Here is a 19802-nt window from a genome sequence, read left to right as displayed (position 1 = left end):
ACAACAACAACATAACTGGTTTAATATGTCTGTAAAAACAACAACAACATAACTGGTTTAATATGTCTGTAAAAACTACAACACAACTGGTTTAATATGCCTGTAAAAACAACAACACAACATAACTGGTTTAATATGCCTGTAAAAACAACACACAATATAACTGGTTTAATATGCCTGTAAAAACACCAACACAACATAACTGGTTTAATATGCCTGTAAAAACACACACAATATAACTGGTTTAATATGCCTGTAAAAACAACAACACAACATAAGTGGTTTAATATGTCTGTCAAAACAACAACACAACATAACTGGTTTAATATGTCTGTAAAAACAACAACACAACATAACTGGTTTAATATGCCTGTAAAAACAACAACACAACATAACTGGTTTAATATGCCTGTAAAAACAACAACACAACATAACTGGTTTAATATGCCTGTAAAACCAACAACACAACATCTGGTTTAATATGTCTGTAAAAACAACACAACTGGTTTAATATGCCTGTAAAAACAACACACAACATAACTGGTTTAATATGCCTGTAAAAACAACACACAACATAACTGGTTTAATATGCCTGTAAAACCAACAACACAACATAACTGGTTTAATATGCCTGTAAAAACAACAACACAACATAACTGGTTTAATATGCCTGTAAAAACAACACACAATATAACTGGTTTAATATGCCTGTAAAAACAACAACACAACATAAGTGGTTTAATATGTCTGTAAAAACACCAACACAACATAACTGGTTTAATATGTCTGTAAAACCAACAACACAACTGGTTTAATATGTCTGTAAAACCAACAACACAACATAACTGGTTTAATATGCCTGTAAAAACAACACACAACATAACTGGTTTAATATGTCTGTAAAACCAACAACACACCATAACTGGTTTAATATGTCTGTAAAAACACCAACACAACATAACTGGTTTAATATGCCTGTAAAAACAACACACAACATAACTGGTTTAATATGCCTGTAAAAACAACAACTGGTTTAATATGCCTGTAAAACCAACAACACAACATAACTGGTTTAATATGTCTGTAAAAACAACAACAAAACATAACTGGTTTAATATGCCTGTAAAAAACCAACAACACAACATCTGGTTTAATATGTCTGTAAAAACAACACAACTGGTTTAATATGCCTGTAAAAACAACAACACAACATAACTGGTTTAATATGTCTGTAAAAACAACAACAAAACATAACTGGTTTAATATGTCTGTAAAACCAACAACACAACATAACTGGTTTAATATGTCTGTAAAAACAACAACAAAACATAACTGGTTTAACATGCCTGTAAAACCAACAACACAACATAACTGGTTTAATATGCCTGTAAAAACAACAACTGGTTTAATATGCCTGTAAAACCAACAACACAACATCTGGTTTAATATGTCTGTAAAAACACCAACACAACATAACTGGTTTAATATGTCTGTAAAAACAACACAACTGGTTTAATATGTCTGTAAAAACAACACACAACATAACTGGTTTAATATGTCTGTAAAAACAACAACACAACATAAGTGGTTTAATATGCCTGTAAAAACAACAACACAACATAACTGGTTTAATATGTCTGTAAAAACAACAACACAACATAACTGGTTTAATATGTCTGTAAAAACAACAACACACCATAACTGGTGAGGTACAGTATGCCTGTACAACCATAACCTAGTCACAGATCTGTTTGTGCTGCCTCAATTAAGTCCTGTGGTCATTGAACGAGCTGCCTAATCCTGGGAAACATCCTCACGAAAACAAGGTTCTCGCCTGATTTACAAAACACAACTTATACCATGGACAAATACCTAACACACCGTCCGTTGTTTATTGTGTGGTTAAAAAAATAACAAGTTGTATTCCAATTGGTGTGGTCTGGAACGCAAACATACTGTTTCATTCATTCAAAGATGCTTGCGTGGCTTTTCTAGCACGGTATTTCATTAACACTCACCCACGCACACACACCCTCCCCCTTACCTCACACACACACCCCCCTTCTTCACACACACACACCCCCTACTTCACACCCACACCCCTACTTCACACACACACCCCCTTCTTCACACACACACACACACACACACACACACACACCCCCTACTTCACATCCACACACACCCCTACTTTACATCCACACACCCCCTACTTTACACCCACACACACACCCCTTCTTCACACACACACACACACCCCTTCTTCACACACACACACACACACACCCTACTTCACACCCACACACACACCCCTACTTCACACACACACACACCCCCCCCTACTTCACACACACACCCCCTACTTCACACACACACACCCCCCTACTTCACACACACACCCCCCTACTTCACACACACACACCCCCCTACTTCACACACACACACACACACACACCCTCACACACAAACACCCCCACGTAAGGCCAGTAATAAGCCTCAGGGCACGGGTGAATGTATTGTTTCCACTAGCATGTGTGTGTGTTTATCAGTTGTACCTTCACAAACAAAGCCCATGTCTGTACACACAAGAACATTTCCAGTTTAGTTTACATGAGATGAGCCTCTGGCAATAGAGCCCACATACAACAACCGTTCCAAGAACATATTTTGTGTTGTTTTCCATATGAACAGAAAAGCCTTAGTCTAACAGAACCCCTTCTATGTGGAAATCAAAGGAATAGGGGAAGTCAGTGAGGAAAGGCAGTAGTGCTGTGTCCATTAAACACTAACTTTTAATGATAAGTGCAGTAAAAGGGAAACAGCACTGTGTATTCTGAGAGAGAGAGAGAGAGAGAGAGAGAGAGAGAGAGAGAGAGAGAGAGAGAGAGAAGGCATGGGGTTCTCCACAGACTGATGGCAGTCTGCAATCACGTTGAGCCCACAGCACAAACACATCCGCAATTTATCTGCATTTGCATTCAGGAGCCTGGGGGGTAGTGTGTGTGTGTGTGTGTGTCTTAATTAAGCTGATTTGTTGCTCCGGTCTCTGAATAAATGCATAATCAATACAAGGACACACATTAAGACCGTGTTTGCGTCACCCTTCATTCTCTCTCCCACTTCCAATCTGCCCCTCTCTGGCTTTCACTCTTTCTTTGCCTGTCGTGTAGCCTTTTGTCTGCAATGATTACAGATCATAAATGCAGAGCATGGCAAGGCATTCATAAGAGCTGTGGTGAGGCTGGCTGCAACAGCCTTGACGTAAAGAGTGTTCATCCAAAACCTCAAGCTATGGGCATAATAGAAATAAATGGTAGAAAATCATTTCAAATGATAAGTCATGTGTGAGTGGAATAATATATAGATAACAGATCGTGCAGTGAATAGCTGGGCCTGCTCCTGCATACAGTATGATATATTGTATGGTAGTATATATACTGCATGGTAGTGCTGCATATTGAAACTCTATGGTGTATTATCCTCTGCGCCACCTATTCCAGTGATAATGACAGCAGAATACTAGAGAGTGGTAATGACTTTGACCTGAAGGGCCTCTCTCTCTGACATGCCTCCTGAGTTGGATCGGTCAGCACGGGGTTAACTCCTGATACACGCACACCCTCTGGGAAATTACAGCCTCATTTAATTTCAATGTGCAGGGGATACAATTAAACCCGTCATAATGAGAGCATGCTCAATTAGCATGACCATTATCTTACACCCAGCACCACAGCTGGACACGTAGAACAGGGTAAAACCACTGCTCTCACAGGGTGGCAGGTAGACTAGCGGTTAAGAGCTTGATGTGGAACTTCTTACACAGGGACACTCAAAGTCAATCTTAATTGAATCATTCTTTATTTGTCAGCGCGCTGGAGAGATTCCAACCAACTTAATGCACCATAGTAAATGTCTGTCAGGAGCTCTGCTGGGGCAGTCCCAGCAGTTGTCTTATATACGGCTATACACAGACAAGTTATATCTGTATGATTTAGCACAATTAATTCATCATTACCATTTTGTTTCATTCATATCATTTACATTTACATTTAAGTCATTTAGCAGACGCTCTTATCCAGAGCGACTTACAAATTGGTGCTTTCACCTTATGACATCCAGTGGAACAGCCACTTTACAATATCACTGACCAATACTAGTTCATAACATGTGACAGACCAACACCTCACAAGGCTTCTTCTCTCTCAGCTGAGACCTTGAAACGGAGATATATTTCGTTCTCAAAACAAGGTCTGGGCGTGCTGATAAATTACAGCTGCTGATAGTGAGGATTCGTTAAAGTCAGCCACTTGCATGAACACAGAAATTGGTTTATAGAATAGCACATGAATAGAACACATAAATGAGTTATAAGAAAAGCACATGTATGAAATTTCATCACAAGCTCAACAGGTCGCTGGTTCGAATCCCCGAGCTGACTAGGTGAAAAAAAATCTGTTCATGTGCCCTTGAGCAAGGCACTTAACTGTAATTGCTCCGGTAAGTCGCTCTGGATAAAAGTGTCTGATAAATTACTCAAATGTATACATGTAAAATACACTCTAGTCACCACTGATCCCAATGAATTTATTGTAGAAAGCTACTGTACATGATAGGTAGGATGAACTCTAACCTATGGGATGTGTCTCGATCAGGTGCAGTGTTTAGACCTACCAGGTAGTCATCTGGTTTGATCCCGAAGAGCTCTCGGAAGTAGCGGAAGGCCAGCGGGGCGTAGGTTTTGAAGCGGAAGTCTGGGTAGTGGTGCGCCGGTGTCAGGTTGCTCCCTTCACTGATGGAAACAAGACCAACCAGACAACATAGACACAGAACAGTTAGTTAGAATATCCTCACAAACACAAGCAAGTAAGTTTGGACAAAGGCTTACAAAGAAATCTCAGCTGATCAGTTCACAAATGTAGAAAACTATCACTATTACTGATCTAGACTGATATTTTGCAAACAAATATCACACAGTCTCAGCAAAAATGGGGGGGGGGGGGCTATAACTAGAACACAATCTTCATGTCAGAGCATTCAGCCCAGTCAGTTCCATTCAGCGTGGCATGAAGTAACGCAACACAACTCTGTGTGTATTGACATTAATACAGTAACCCATGATGGCAAGCCAGATGAACTGGTATTCCAGTGGCACACAGCCCTGTTTAGAGGTCAGAGCCTGGAGAGCGAGAACAGCTCTGATTACCCTAAACAATACTCATACAACACCTTACAACACCATATAACACCTCACAACACAAAACCACACAATACCACCTTACAACACCACACAACACAACACCACACCATAAAACCCAATACAACACCATAAAACCCAATACAACACATTACAACACCATAAAACACAATACAACACCATAAAACACAATACAACACCATAAAACACATTACAACACCATAAAACACATTACAACACCATAAAACACTGTACAACACAACATCACACCATACAACACAATACCACACCATAAAACACCTTACAACACAATACAACACCACACCATCTTACAACACAATACAATACCATAAAACACATTACAACACCATCTTACAAAACCATAAAACACAATACCACACCATAAAACACATTACAACACCATAAAACACTGTACAACACACAACACAATAAAACACCACACAACAACACCACACAACAAAACAACACCTTGCAACACACCACACAACACAATACCACACCATAACACCTTACAGCACCATAAAACACCTTACAACACCACGAAACACCTTACAACACCACACCATAAAACACAATACAATACCACACCATAAAACACAATACAACACCACACCATAAAACACAATACAACACCTTACAACACCTTACAACACAACACCTTACAACACAATACAACACAATACAATAGACTAGCACTATGATGATATGAGCTCTGTGTCCAATGAAAGAGAGAGACTACATAAGAAACATTTCTGTTTTCCTTTCTTCCTCTCTCTACTATATGAGATACTGGCATGGCTCACATAAAGACTGACCCAGTTTAACATGAGCCTGTAGCTGTGCCAGGTGGAACAGAACACTGGGGGTCTGCTGGGTGATTAGCTTAGCTCCAGATGCTCCTAGAAATCTTTTAGAGAATAACAACTCCCCTAAATCCATTAACAGTGGGTTAACAAGGCTGTGTTTTCCAGAGAATCTCAATGCCAAGCTGCTTTTGAAACCATGTTTTTGGACTCGGCTAAGATGTTGAGCCGTACCGCAGTGCTTTCACTCAGCAACAGGATTTTTCAAAATATTTTTTTAATTTAACCTTTATTTAACCAGGTAGGCTAGTTGAGAACAAGTTCTCATTTACAACTGCGACCTGGCCAAGATAAAGGATAAGCTACAACCTGGCTCTGCTGTGTAACACAATAGTTGTGATTATCAGCCTCCTCCTGAATGAAATCACACTGCTCATGTAGTGTGTGTGGGCAGCAAGGAGAATTACCTCCAGCTGCACAGAGCCATGTGCTGCCTGCTGTGAGTGCAAGGCCTCATATTAGAACCATTTAGACTAAGGAGAACTGCACACAGCCATGTGCTGCCTGCTGTGAGTGCAAGGCCTCATATTAGAACCATTTAGACTAAGGATAACTGCACACAGCTATGTGCTGCCTGCTGTGAGTGCAAGGCCTCATAGTAGAACCATTTAGACTAAGGAGAACTGCACACAGCTATGTGCTGCCTGCTGTGAGTGCAAGGCCTCATATTAGAACCATTTAGACTAAGGAGAACTGCACACATCCATGTGCTGCCTGCTGTGAGTGCAAGGCCTCATATTAGAACCATTTAGACTAAGGAGAACTGCACAGAGCCATGTGCTGCCTGCTGTGAGTGCAAGACCTCATATTAGAACCATTTAGACTAAGGAGAACTGCACAGAGCCATGTGCTGCCTGCTGTGAGTGCAAGGCCTCATATTAGAACCATTTAGACTAAGGAGAACTGCACACAGCCATGTGCTGCCTGCTGTGAGTGCAAGGCCTCATATTAGAACCATTTAGACTAAGGAGAACTGCACACAGCCATGTGCTGCCTGCTGTGAGTGCAAGGCCTCATATTAGAACCATTTAGACTAAGGAGAACTGCACACAGCTATGACAGTGTCTTTCATAGCGTACTTTTAGAGAAAATACGACTAGACAAGTTACACCAGATAAACAATGTGAGAGTCAGAAAATGTCTGAGAAATACAGGCATCCAAAACCAGCCTGGGGCTCCCAAGTGGCGCAGCAGTCTAAGGCACTGCATCTCAGTGCTAGAGGCATCACTACAGACACTGGTTCGATTCCAGGCTGTATCACAACAGGCCGTGATTGGGAGTCCCATAGGGCGGCGCATAATTGGCCCAACGTCGTCCGGGTTAGGGTTTGGATGGGGTAGGCCATCATTGTAAATAATAATTTGTTCGTAACTGACTTGCCTAGTTAAATAAAAATGAAATAAAACAAGTAGAGTGAAGGGAACCCCTGGAGATGAGGGAAGTGGAGGAGGACCACCTCTGAGCGCTCTCTGTCGCTCACTCAGTCATGTATCTCTCAGTGGAGAGAGAGCGATAGAGGGGGAGGGAAAGAGAGAAAGAGATCGATTCAACAGATAACTAGGGCTGTTCTGTTACTGTATGCATGTAGTTACGTTGCCTGTAGTCACATCATGGCTTAACCTTCCTCCACTGGTTCTGTTTGTTTTTCCTCCCTGGAGAGTCTGTTGTCTCTTCTAGCGTGGGTTAAAACACATGGCCTCTCCAGTGTTGCTATTGTCACCTGCCCTCTCAGTCAAAAGATGCCCATGAAGACAAAATTACAACATATTACACGCTCTCTGTATGTTTGTCAAAACTCGTTCATTTCAACATTCTGGGGTTGCTATTGCACCTGGGTCAAGTAGAGTCATTTACGTTACCCTGCAGTACATACACGGAGTATACAAAACATTAAGGACACCTGCTCTTTCCATAATATAGACTGACCAGGTGAATCCAGGTGAAAGCTATGATCCCTTATTGATGTCACTTGTTAAATCCACTTCAATCAGTGTAGATGAAGGGGAGGAGACAGATTAAAGAAGGATTTTTAAGCCTCGTCACAGATTGTGTAGATGGGTGCCATTCAGAGGGTGAATGGACAAGACAAAATATTTAAGTATCTTTGAACAGGGTATGGTAGTAGGTGCCAGGTGCAGAAGATTGTCAAGAACTGCAACGCTGCTGCATTTTTCACACTCAACAGTTTCCTGTTTGTATCAAGAATGGTCCACCACCCAAAGGACATCCAGCCAACTTGACACAACTGTCGGAAGCATTGGAGTCAACATGGGGTGAAACTAAATTTTAGGAAAGTGTTCCTAATATTTGGTATACTCAGTGTATATTGAAATTAGCATAATGATGGTGAAACCCAGTCTGTGAGTATAAACTGACAGCTTGTTTGAATATAGTTTATATTGAAGGACAAAATTTGCATGTCCTGATGTGCCATTTGGAAAGTGACACACAGAAAGCATTTCCTAGTCCAAGTCTCCGCAAGGCGTGGAAAGGAAAGAGGCTAGTCAATCAAGAGGTTGAAATTCTTTGTTGATTTACTGTTTTTCATTTGGGAAGGGGTTTGTTGAATTTTTTGATCATTTTGTTCAGGAACAGATTCTCTAGATCAGGAGTGTCAAACATATGGCCCGCGGGCCGTTTGAGTAAAAATACATCATAAAAAATATTTTTGGGGGAGGGGTAAACAAAATCAGTATACTTTATCTTGACTGTGTCAAGCTCGCTAATAATCACCGAAATGAAAGCTATACAGTCCGGGAGCATCTAAAATTCCAAGAACGATGGATAGAGGACTATTTCTATGCACATTTTGACAGAGATTAAATAATGACACATTTTCAGTGTGGCACTCCAGACCTCATGGAAGACCAAATGTGGCCCCCAGGCAAAATGAGTTTGACACCCCTGCTCTAGATTTTGAGCAAAATGTGTGAGACATAAACGAGAAGCTTATTCAAACAGTGACGTGGTCTGATGGCACTAATGATATCATCTCTTACATGCTGTGTGTGTGTGTTTGTGCGCGTTTGTGTGCTTGCGTGTGTTTGGATGCATGTGTGTGTGTGTACATGTTCATGCGTGAGATTTCCTAGGTGTGTGCTGGGTTAGATAATGTGTTTCTTTAAGCTGATGATGTAATTATTAAGATAGAGGATTGTATGGCCCAAGCACAGCACGCAGTACATTTTGCACTCTGGCATTAAGAGACACAGTATGTGGATTCCCAGGGTATTGGGTATTCAATCCACTAGAGAGACTGGGTTCGCACACCAGGACTTCAACTAGCTGATTCATTCTCATGTTAAATGATAGATGCCTTTTTCTATTCTTTGGGATATGAACCCTGGGAATCCATCTCTCTCCGTGCATCAATACTGTTTAAGGAGAACGCCTCCTCCCTCTTGTCTCATGAAGTGATCCAGACATGAAGCTATCCTATTTCTGCTAGCAGACAGATTGAGCTCAACCTAAGTTCCTCTTTTCATTCACAGGCTCACTACAGAAAGGCAATGAGTCACTTCACAGCAGCACCCACAAATAGGTTGTAGTGTTTCTAATGGACCTATCATTATGGTTCATCTACTCAGGATGTAAAGCATGTTTTGGTGTGAAAGCGTACGTAAATACAATATATGTGACTCGTTTCTGGAAACTAGGATTGTGTCGCGTGTCACTACTTCACAAGTTTTTTGGCAGAAATGCCTTCTGGAACATGTGAACTTTCATGTGCCTTAATAACAAACTTGTATGCCATCTGTAAATATGAATACAACATTTTAATTATGAGCCAAGTTGGTTTAGCCACAGAAAGACAGGAACCTTCCCGCTAGCCATGATTGGCTGAGATAATGGATGGGCTGGACATGCTGAGAGATGAGTTCGGATTGGTCTGCTATGTAGCATGCTTCTGTCTATAAGAAGAGCTGCTCAGTGTGTGTAGGTAATACTTTCTAAGACAGCTTTTTGGAAAGATATCACAACTGCAAAAGAGTTGCTAATGCTCTCCACTTTCTGGAGGACCGAGTTTTGAAACCAGTGGAATGCCCGGTGGAAGCAGAGTATGATAGGAGAATGATACAATTTCTGCGTTTGATTCCATATACGCGGAGGGGGTCGAAAAGAGAACACACAGAAGGCTGTTGTATAGAAAACCTGCCTCCGGATTACATCTTCAAACAAAGTGGAATTTATAAACTTCAGAAGCCTTTTAAAACCTCAAATACACTTCTAGTTTTATATTTCCTGCATTGCAGTGAAGTTCTCCTGCAACAAGGTGATCAAATTAAGATTCTACATCTGTAGCATCACTATAATCATCAGTAATGTCCCTGCTCCTCACCTGGGCAGGAAGACACTCTCCACAACGTAGAAGTCCTGCATGAGAACATCTCTGTCAGGTTTGGAGGTCAAGTTTCCCACCGTGTAGCCGATGCCCAACTGGATGGCCCCCTTCAGGGCCGACGACGTGGTCTGAGGGTGAGAGACAACCAAACACACCAATCAACACATAAATCAACCAATCAACAAATCAATCAAGCAATCAACCAATACATTTATCAATTACATGTTCATTTGTATGGTGCTTTTTACAAATATTTTTTTCACAGTGCTAAAAAGGAAAGCAAACTAGGCATAAACTCCAAAGGGCAAGAAGGGCAAAATTCCCTAGAGATACTGTACTGAGAACTCTTTTAGAGGCATGTCTTGTAAAGGAGGCAAATGTAAGATGGGCGTTCAGGAATATACAATACAGTCAGAAAACAATGTCAGATTCTCTGAAACAAGCACGTTACAGTAATGACATTGAAAGCCAGCTGATGCCAAGATGGCTGGTTATTTTTACCAATTACACTGTTACATACAGTGGGGCAAAAAAGTATTATTTAGTCAGACACCAATTGTGCAAGTTCTCCCACTTAAAAATACGAGAGAAGCCTGTAATTTTAATCATAGGTACACTTCAACTATGACAGACAAAATGAGGGAAAAAAATCCAGAAAATCACATTGTAGGATTTTTTATGAATTTATTTGCAAATTATGGTGGAAAATAAGTATTATAAATACTTTTTTGCCCCACTGTAGCTTCAATAGTTCTGAAAATCTCAAATGAATTACCTAGATGTTTCAAATAGCCTGCACTTTTTGCAATAAGCCCTTGATGTCTAATCCAAATGAAAATACAGTAAAGCAGCAAATGGACTGTGAGCTTCCCAGGCATGCTACTTCTGAAAGGTCAGAACATCATGTACCAACTGTGTAGAAGCAGGACATTAAAGGGACTTCAAAAGTGAAAGCTTCTTGGACTTCATCCTAGCGATGAATGGGAATTCATTCAAACAACATTCACTGTGAAACCTCCCTTCATGGTTCTCATAAAAGGCCAAACAAATCCTACCAGAGAGAGCAGTGAGGAAGTGTGGTGGGACGAAACTTTACCTTCTTGTATGTTTTCTCTCCGCTTGTGTTCCGATACCCTCCCACTCCATTTTCTGTGGTCATTGACATCTGATGAGAGGAGAGCAGAAGATGAAGAAACTCACTGGTCACAAGATTAGTATGAAATAAACAGTATTTTCAGCTGCTAAGTCAGTGGTACAGGAATACAGTCAATTCACACTGACTGAGTAGGAATAAATTCATCTTGGATTATTGCATAATGTTAACTCAAGACACAGCTCACAAAGACAGTTTTTTCTACAACCTTTTTTTCTCAATCCAGACTAGATGAACACAGAGGCCTTCAAGTTTTACTTTGACTAATAGAACCATGTAGATTGATGACGTACGCTTTTTTAATCTAAGGAGAAATTGGCTAAACTCAAACGTTTGTAGTGACAAAATGTCGTCGGGTGCCGGGTTCAAAAAGCATATAGTGAAGAGTTGAGCAATTGTTTACTAGGCTTGGGCGGTATACCCTATATACGGGGGTATTTGTAAATAGCCACGGGATGGTTTTTCAATACCGTCAAAACTATTTATTTCAAGTTTTTCAAAAAATAAAAAAATAATATAAGTAGCTACTTTTGAAGTAAATACAGTTGGAAGTTTACATACACCTTAGCCAAATCCATTTATACTCAGTTTTTCTCAATTCCTGACATTTAATCTTAGTAAGAATTCCCTGTTTTAGGTCAGTTAGGATCACCACTTTATTTTAAGAATGTGAAATGTCAGAATAATAGTAGAGAGAGAGAATCATTTATTTCAGCTTTCATCACATTCCCAGTGGGTCAGAAGTTTACATACACTCAATTAGTATTTGGTAGCATTGCCTTTTCATTGTTTAACTTGGGTCAAACGTTTAGGGTAGCTTTCCACAAGCTTCCCACAATAAGTTGGGTGTCACGATCGTCGAAATAACATTCGAACCAAAGCGTAGCGTGATATGGGTTCCACATCTTTTTTTTTCGTGAAACGCACAAAACAATTGAAAAAAAGCAAACGAAACGTGAAGCTATGGAGTGCTCACAGGCAACTACACATAAACAGGATCCCACAAAAAAACAGTGGGGAAAATGGCTGCCTAAATATGATCCCCAATCAGAGACAATGCTAAACAGCTGCCTCTGATTGGGAACCATACCAGGCCAACATATAAATAAAACAACCTAGATTACCCACCCTAGTCACACCCCGACCTAACCAAAATAGAGAATAAAAAGGCTCTCTATGGTCAGGGCGTAACATTGGGTGAATTTTGGCCCATTGATACTGACAGAGTTGGTGTAACGGAGTCTGGTTTGTAGGCCTCCTTGCTCGCACACGCTTTTTCAGCTCTGCTTTTTCAGCTCTGCCTACACATTTTCTATAGGACTGAGTTCAGGGCTTTGTGATGGCCCCTCCGATTCCTTGACTTTGTTGTCTGCTTGGGGTCATTGTCCATTTGGAAGTCTGCTTGGGGTCATTGTCCATTTGGAAGTCTGCTTGGGGTCATTGTCCATTTGGAAGTGTGCTTGGGGTCATTGTCCATTTGGAAGTGTGCTTGGGGTCATTGTCCATTTGGAAGTGTGCTTGGGGTCATTGTCCATTTGGAAGTGTGCTTGGGGTCATTGTCCATTTGGAAGTGTGCTTGGGGTCATTGTCCATTTGGAAGTGTGCTTGGGGTCATTGTCCATTTGGAAGTGTGCTTGGGGTCATTGTCCATTTGGAAGTGTGCTTGGGGTCATTGTCCATTTGGAAGTATGCTTGGGGTCATTGTCCATTTGGAAGTGTGCTTGGGGTCATTGTCCATTTGGAAGTATGCTTGGGGTCATTGTCCATTTGGAAGTCTGCTTGGGGTCATTGTCCATTTGGAAGTATGCTTGGGGTCATTGTCCATTTGGAAGTCTGCTTGGGGTCATTGTCCATTTGGAAGTCTGCTTGGGGTCATTGTCCATTTGGAAGTATGCTTGTGGTCATTGTCCATTTGGAAGTCTGCTTGGGGTTATTGTCCATTTGGAAGACCCATTTGCGACCTACTTCCTGACTGATGTCATGAGATGTTGCTTCAATATATCCACATAATTTCCTCCCTCATGATGCCATTTTGTGAAGTGCACCAGTCCCTCCTGCAGCAAAGCACCCCTGTGCTTCACAGTTGGTATGGTGTTCTTCGGCTTGCAAGCCTCCCCCTTTTCCTCCAAACATAACGATGGTCATTTTGGCCAAACAGTTCTATTTTTGTTTCATCAGACCAGAGGACATTTCTCCAAAAAGTACAATCTTTGTCCCCATTTGCAGTTGCAAACTGTAGTCTTGCTTTTTTATGGCGGTTTTGGAGCAGTGGCTTCTTCCTTGCTAAGCGGCCTTTCAGGTTATGTCGATATAGGACATCGTTTTACTGTGGATATAGATACTTTTGTACCCGTCTCCTCCAGCATCTTCACAAGGTCCTTTGCTGTTCTGGGATTGATTTGCACTTTTTGCACCCAAGTACATTCATCTCTAGGAGACAGAACGCATCTCCTTCCTGAGCGGTATGACAGCTGCGTGGTCCCATGGTGTTTATACTTGTGTACTATTGTTTGTACAGATGAACATGGTACCGTCAGGCATTTGGAAATTGCTCCCAAGGATGATCCAGACTTGTGGAGGTCTACATTTTTTTCCCCTGAGGTCTTGGCTGATTTCTTTAGATTTTCTCATGATGTCAAGCAAAGAGGTGCCGAGTTTGAAGGTAGGCCTTGAAATGCATTCACAGGTACACCTCAAATTGACTCAAATGATGTCATAGCCTATCAGAAGCTTCTAAAGCCATGACATAATTTTCTGGAATTTTCCAAGCTGTTTAAAGGCACAGTCAACTTAGTGTATGTAAACTTCTGACCCACTGGAATTGTGATACAGTGAATTATAAGTGAAATAATTTGTCTGTAAACAATTGTTGGAAAAATGACTTGTGACATGCACAAAAGGAGATGTCCTAACCGACTTGCCAAAACTATAGTTTGTAAACTAGAAATTTGTGGAGTGGTTGAAAAAAAAGTTTTAATGACTCCAAACTAAGTGTACGTAAACTTCCTACTTCAACTGTACCTGCAGTCAACTTGTGCAATACATAATATGAAGCAGATCACGTTCTTCATTTCACCCGTCACATAATTGTACATTATGAAGCGTACTGTAGTTCCCCAGAACAGTCACGTGTTTGTTTGTAAATGACATAAATGGAGAAAGAGAGAGCAGGTGATTACAGCTGTGTATTGACAGGGGGCGTGTTTTATATTGAATGCTTCAATACAGTGATTAGGGACGTGCAACTATAGTTTTTCTTCACATAAAATATATTAGTGCAACACATTCAGCAGAAAATAGCTTCATTGTTATCATATGACAACATAAGTGCAATGCTATTTGGCTGGCAGCCACACACGAAAATGAGTTTACGATTAAAAAGCATCTTTTTTCCAAAAACGATCCATGGCCATCATATTTCCAATGTTTATCATAAAAAGAATGTAGCCAGCTTAATTTTCTAATGTTTTGTGTAAAGGTAATCTTGCAATTTAGTGGCCACACCGAGAAAAGTACCCGAAAAAGTAGCTACACAGTCAGAACTCTGCCTGCCGATACATGATAGAATGTCCATTCCTGAATTCTCATCTGAGTGGAGAAGTGCAACTGAAGCACAAAATGACAATAATTAGCGTTTTAGATCTGAGTTTACAAAATGCAGAAAGGTTTTTATTATGCATTGAGCCAATGGCAAGTTTATTATACAAATCCTTTTTTCCTGCATGAATTCTGCGTTAACGTAACCTCTAAGTTTAACTTGCTAGTTATCTAAGTAAGTGGCTAAATTAATAAGGCGACGGAGCATTATATTGTGTTAGCTTTATACTGTTTTTGAGAAGTCAAAGCCATTTGGATGAGTTACACTACATCCTCGTCGAACATCTCATTCCAAAATCATGGACATTAATATGAAGTTGGTCCCCCCTTTGTTGCTAGAACAGCCTCCACACCACTCAGGCTTTCCACTAGATGTTTGAACATTGCTGCGGTGACTTGCTTCCATTCAGTCACAAGAGCATTAGTGAGGTTGGGCATGGATGTTGGGCGATTAGGCCTGACTCACAGTCGGCGTTCCAATTCATCCCAAAGGTGTTCGATGGGGTTGAGGTCAGGGCTCTGTGCAGGCCAGTCAGGTATGGGGTAAGTTAAGCCGCCGACAAACAAAATTCTGCACTGAATTAAATATTTCCACTACCTTTTTAAAACCATGTCTATCTTTATTTCCCAAACACAATTCAGTTTTTTGTCTTTTAATCATTTGAATCATATTTTAAACACAGGCTTAACACCTAACAAATACTTAGTACTTTTTTAACATAGGCCAGGCCCGGTTGATACTTTTTATCCCAGCGATAACGCTTTGCATTATGCCTGGGAAGAAAACATTTGCTCAACTTGCCATTGGCTCAACTTACCCAAACATTTTGACTGTATTAGCCCACACCGCTACAAGGGTGCACTTTCATGTTAAGTTTAGGACCTCATATCGAAGTTTATAGTGACACCAACTGATGTATAGAACAATCTCAGATACAAGCATCATGAAACCTTGGTGAAAATCTGTTTTTGTGGACCTACAGTATGCTATACATTCAGTCATGCTGAATTGCTCCTTAAAGCTTAATTCTTAAGAGGTTGCCTTAATGTGAAGATGTAAAGCTAACACAGTGTATCTACAATATCTGGTCGTTATGTTGATCAATAGGACCCTGCAGATTGGAGTGTCAGTGTGAAGCAGGTATAAGGAGCCCACCTTGCTTAGTGAAAAGCTCTGCCAGTGGAATAATGATCACGACCACATCTCTTAGTCATCAGGCCCTGAGTCATGAGGGTATTTCAATCCACAGAGACCCTCTGGAAGAGGAAAGAGGAAATAGAGAAAATACTCCATTACATTACTATCATTACAGAGTGAAAGAACAGTAGAAGAATGCCCTCCGCTTCAATATTAAGCTGCTCCTCTTTCATTTTTCAATAGAAACAATAAAAATGTCCACCAGCAAATATTTTTTCATGAACAGGGACATTCCGGCAGATATGCCTGTTTCATTATTGGAATTGTTTTTCAAGTGGCCTCTGAAAACATTAATTTCATTTTTTTTTTACATTTCCACCAGTTAACAAATGGATTTAATCTATTTCAAAACCCGAAATTATGAACAATTCTGCAGACAATTATCCATTCTTTGAGACGGCTAGACAATAGGGTCTTTCAGTGCATTTATTAGTGAGTTTCATGGTGTGTGTTTCCTCCCCAGCCCTACTGGCTGCCTGCTGTTGTTCAGGAGCAGAGAAACAATGTTCTCCCTGCTGTCAGTCACTCCACAAATCACCCTCCACACACAGCCATAACAAGATATGATGCTGCAGTCATAACATCAGTCAAACCTCCATAACATCACTAACACCTCCCCTTGTTTTCCCCACAAAGAGGAGCTCTGCTGTGGGGGTAGAGAAGGGGTGAGAGCAGCCATGCCTTCTGCACTAACTGTGCTGGATAAATGACTCCTCGTAAAGCACAGAGACAGTCTGCAGACCCTCAGAGTGTACTGTATGAGAAATAATGGTGCCCCAGGCAGGGCCAACACACAGTCAGACCTGCAGCACAAAGAAGCTCTTATTCACCATTCAGCCACACCATCAGAGTGTGTGCCTAATGTGAACATGTCAGCAAGTGTAAAGTGAGTCTTGTTGTTTAAAACCTCTTAAGGATCCACCCTTTTTTCCCGTCAAATGTTCACCTAAAATGACATACCCAAATCTAACTGCCTGTAGCTCAGGACCTGAAACAAGGATATGCATATTCTTGACACCATTTGAAAGGAATGTAGGAAAATATAACACATCAGATCTGGAAAAAAGTTATACAAAGAAAAAAAAACGTGTTTTTTTGTACCATCATCTTTGAAATGCAAGAGAAAAGACATATATATTATTCCAGCCCAGGCGCAATTGAGATTTTGGCCACTAGATGGCAGCGTGTATGTGCAAACTTTTAGACTGATCCAATGAACCATTGTATTTATGTTCAAAATGTTGTGTTCCATACTCTTCTGGAACAGAAACGCTTTTTTTAAAGCATGGGAACCGGTTAATACGTTTATTTTAAGTTAGAGGCATTTTTTCGAGTCACACACAAAAATGCAACAAAGCACCTATGCAAAGCCCTGACTCTGTCACTCAGAAATGTATTCCAGTGGCTGCCTGCTTCCCAGCTGAAAATCTTTGCCGGTGTGTGTTTAGAATACCTGCCCCTCTCCCTCCAAAGCATAGGCTACTGTACTGACGTTGCGAGCTTGCTAGCTCAAAAGAACATTCAAAGTTCATTCATAGAATCCGCTCCCCCTAGGTATAATTCTGTGGACCTAATTCAGATAATGCATGTCATAACAAGATGTCCAGCACTTTACACTTCCTCCTCAACCCTCTCTCCCCCACCTGCAAAATTTCAGTCGTATTGCATCATAGGCTACACTTGTCTGTCCATCACTCATGTAAACAACTACCTTGCCTGCTCTATCCGCACTGATTGCTGAAGTAATTTAATGAGATAAATGTAAAAATGGTTGATTTCACAAGTTAAAAAAGGATCAGAAAGGAACAATATAAACCAGTACTTTTTTAGGGTTCGAACCGGTTCAGAACTTTATTTTGCTGGTCAGAACAGTGAAACGGAAAAATAAATGGTGGTTCTGTTCAGAATGAAAGATCATTTCAATTCCAACCCCTGCTAGTAGATATATGTGAGGAAGCCTTAAAACAATTATAGGAAAGATATATTATGGATGGGATTTTGAAAGAAAGTGTGTTCAAGTACTCTCATGAAAATAATGTTGAGTGTTCACAAGTTAGTGTGAAAAGGGGCTAAAGGCAAAAAAGTATGCAAGTATGCTACTGGTTTTTCCAATTACTGGTTGTTCTGATATACAACTGAAAACTAAACATATTTTTGCTGCACTTGACATAATCCCAACAATAAAAAGATTGAAGTGTTTGACACTTTTTCAGAGCATATACATTTTACCTGCTAAATAGTCTTTCAATTCTACGGGTCACGTCATCTCATTATAAGCCAAAGATATCTTACTTTATCTAGACAATCTCAATCCCTCCCATGCCCATACTCCAATATTTCACAACAATGCCTTGCGATAGGCCTCCAGAGTGGTGCAGTGCTAGCTGTGCCAGTAGAGATTCTGGGTTCGAGTCCAGGCTCTGTCGCAGCTGGCCGCATCCGGGAGACACATGAGGCAGCGCACAATTGGCCCAGCATTGTCCGGGTTAGGGGAGGGTTTGGCCGGCAGGGATGTTCTTGCACTAGCGACTCCTGTGGTGGGCCGGGCGCAGTGCATGCCGACACAGTCGCCAGGTGTACGGTGTTTCCTCCGACACATTGGTGTGGCTGGCTTCCGGGTTAAGTGGGCATTGTGTCAAGAAGCAGCGCGGCTTGGTTGGGTTGTGTTTCGGAGGACGTACGAGCTTCACCTCTCCCGAGTCCGTACAGGAGTTGCAGTGATGAGACAAGACTAACTACCAATTGGGGAGGAAAAAGCGGTAAAAAAATAAATAATGCCTTTACGATCTGGTCTTTTGCATCACCTCATGGTCCAAATGTGGAATCCGTACACCTTGCCGATTGAGAGTAATGGTTTAGGAACATTACAAGAATTGATAGACATTCCTATTACCTTTTTTCAATATTTACAATTTAGGTCAGCTATGTTGGCCTATGGAGTCCATTTGGAAACCCAACTACCGAACCATCCAATGATGGGATTTATAAATAAATTATCTGGGCTCCCAAAAGGACTAATGTCCAAAATAACTAATTTTGGAAAGTTCATATTCTGAGCTAGCCAATAAAAAAAATATGATCCACAGATCTAAGTGAATCTGAACAAAGCTTTAACTGGAACAGAATATGGAAAATATGAAATTGGCATCCCATAATCCCATCAATTTATACATTTTATATTTGTTCACAGACTGTATTAACGCTAAAGAAACTTTTCATAATACAATTGGCCCCAACTCCCAACTCTCATTCTTTTAAAATTTGTATATTTTTTTTAACCTTTATTTAACTAGGCAAGTCAGTTAAGAACAAATTCTTATTTTCAATGACAGCCTAGGAACAGTGGGTTAACTGCCTGTTCAGGGTCAGAACGACAGATTTGTACCTTGTCAGCTCGGGGATTTGAACTTGCAACCTTTCGGTTACTAGTCCA

At 40.8% G+C, this 19802-nt stretch overlaps 1 protein-coding gene across 4 annotated transcripts in view; it reads right to left on the bottom strand.

The window, feature by feature from the left end:
• LOC115140166 (phosphatidylinositol 4-phosphate 5-kinase type-1 beta-like) overlaps positions 1–19802 on the bottom strand; it is an 86386-nt gene that overhangs the window by 30319 nt on the left and 36265 nt on the right. For 2 of the 4 annotated variants that reach the window (XM_029678337.2, XM_029678336.2), the window contains 4 exons: positions 16328–16428; positions 11518–11586; positions 10419–10549; positions 4672–4789 (listed from right to left, as the gene is read on the bottom strand). In XM_029678337.2, coding sequence (XP_029534197.1) covers positions 4672–4789; positions 10419–10549; positions 11518–11586 — 318 coding nt within the window. In that variant the 5' untranslated portion in view covers positions 16328–16428. The remainder of the gene's footprint in view (positions 1–4671; positions 4790–10418; positions 10550–11517; positions 11587–16327; positions 16429–19802) is intronic. The other 2 variants (XM_029678339.2, XM_029678338.2) reach the window with 1 other exon arrangement.

The sequence above is a fragment of the Oncorhynchus nerka genome, linkage group LG13 (assembly GCF_034236695.1).
Source record: "Oncorhynchus nerka isolate Pitt River linkage group LG13, Oner_Uvic_2.0, whole genome shotgun sequence".
In the NCBI taxonomy this organism is placed as follows: Eukaryota; Metazoa; Chordata; class Actinopteri; order Salmoniformes; family Salmonidae; genus Oncorhynchus; species Oncorhynchus nerka.
This window is presented reverse-complemented; position numbering and strand designations above follow the sequence as displayed.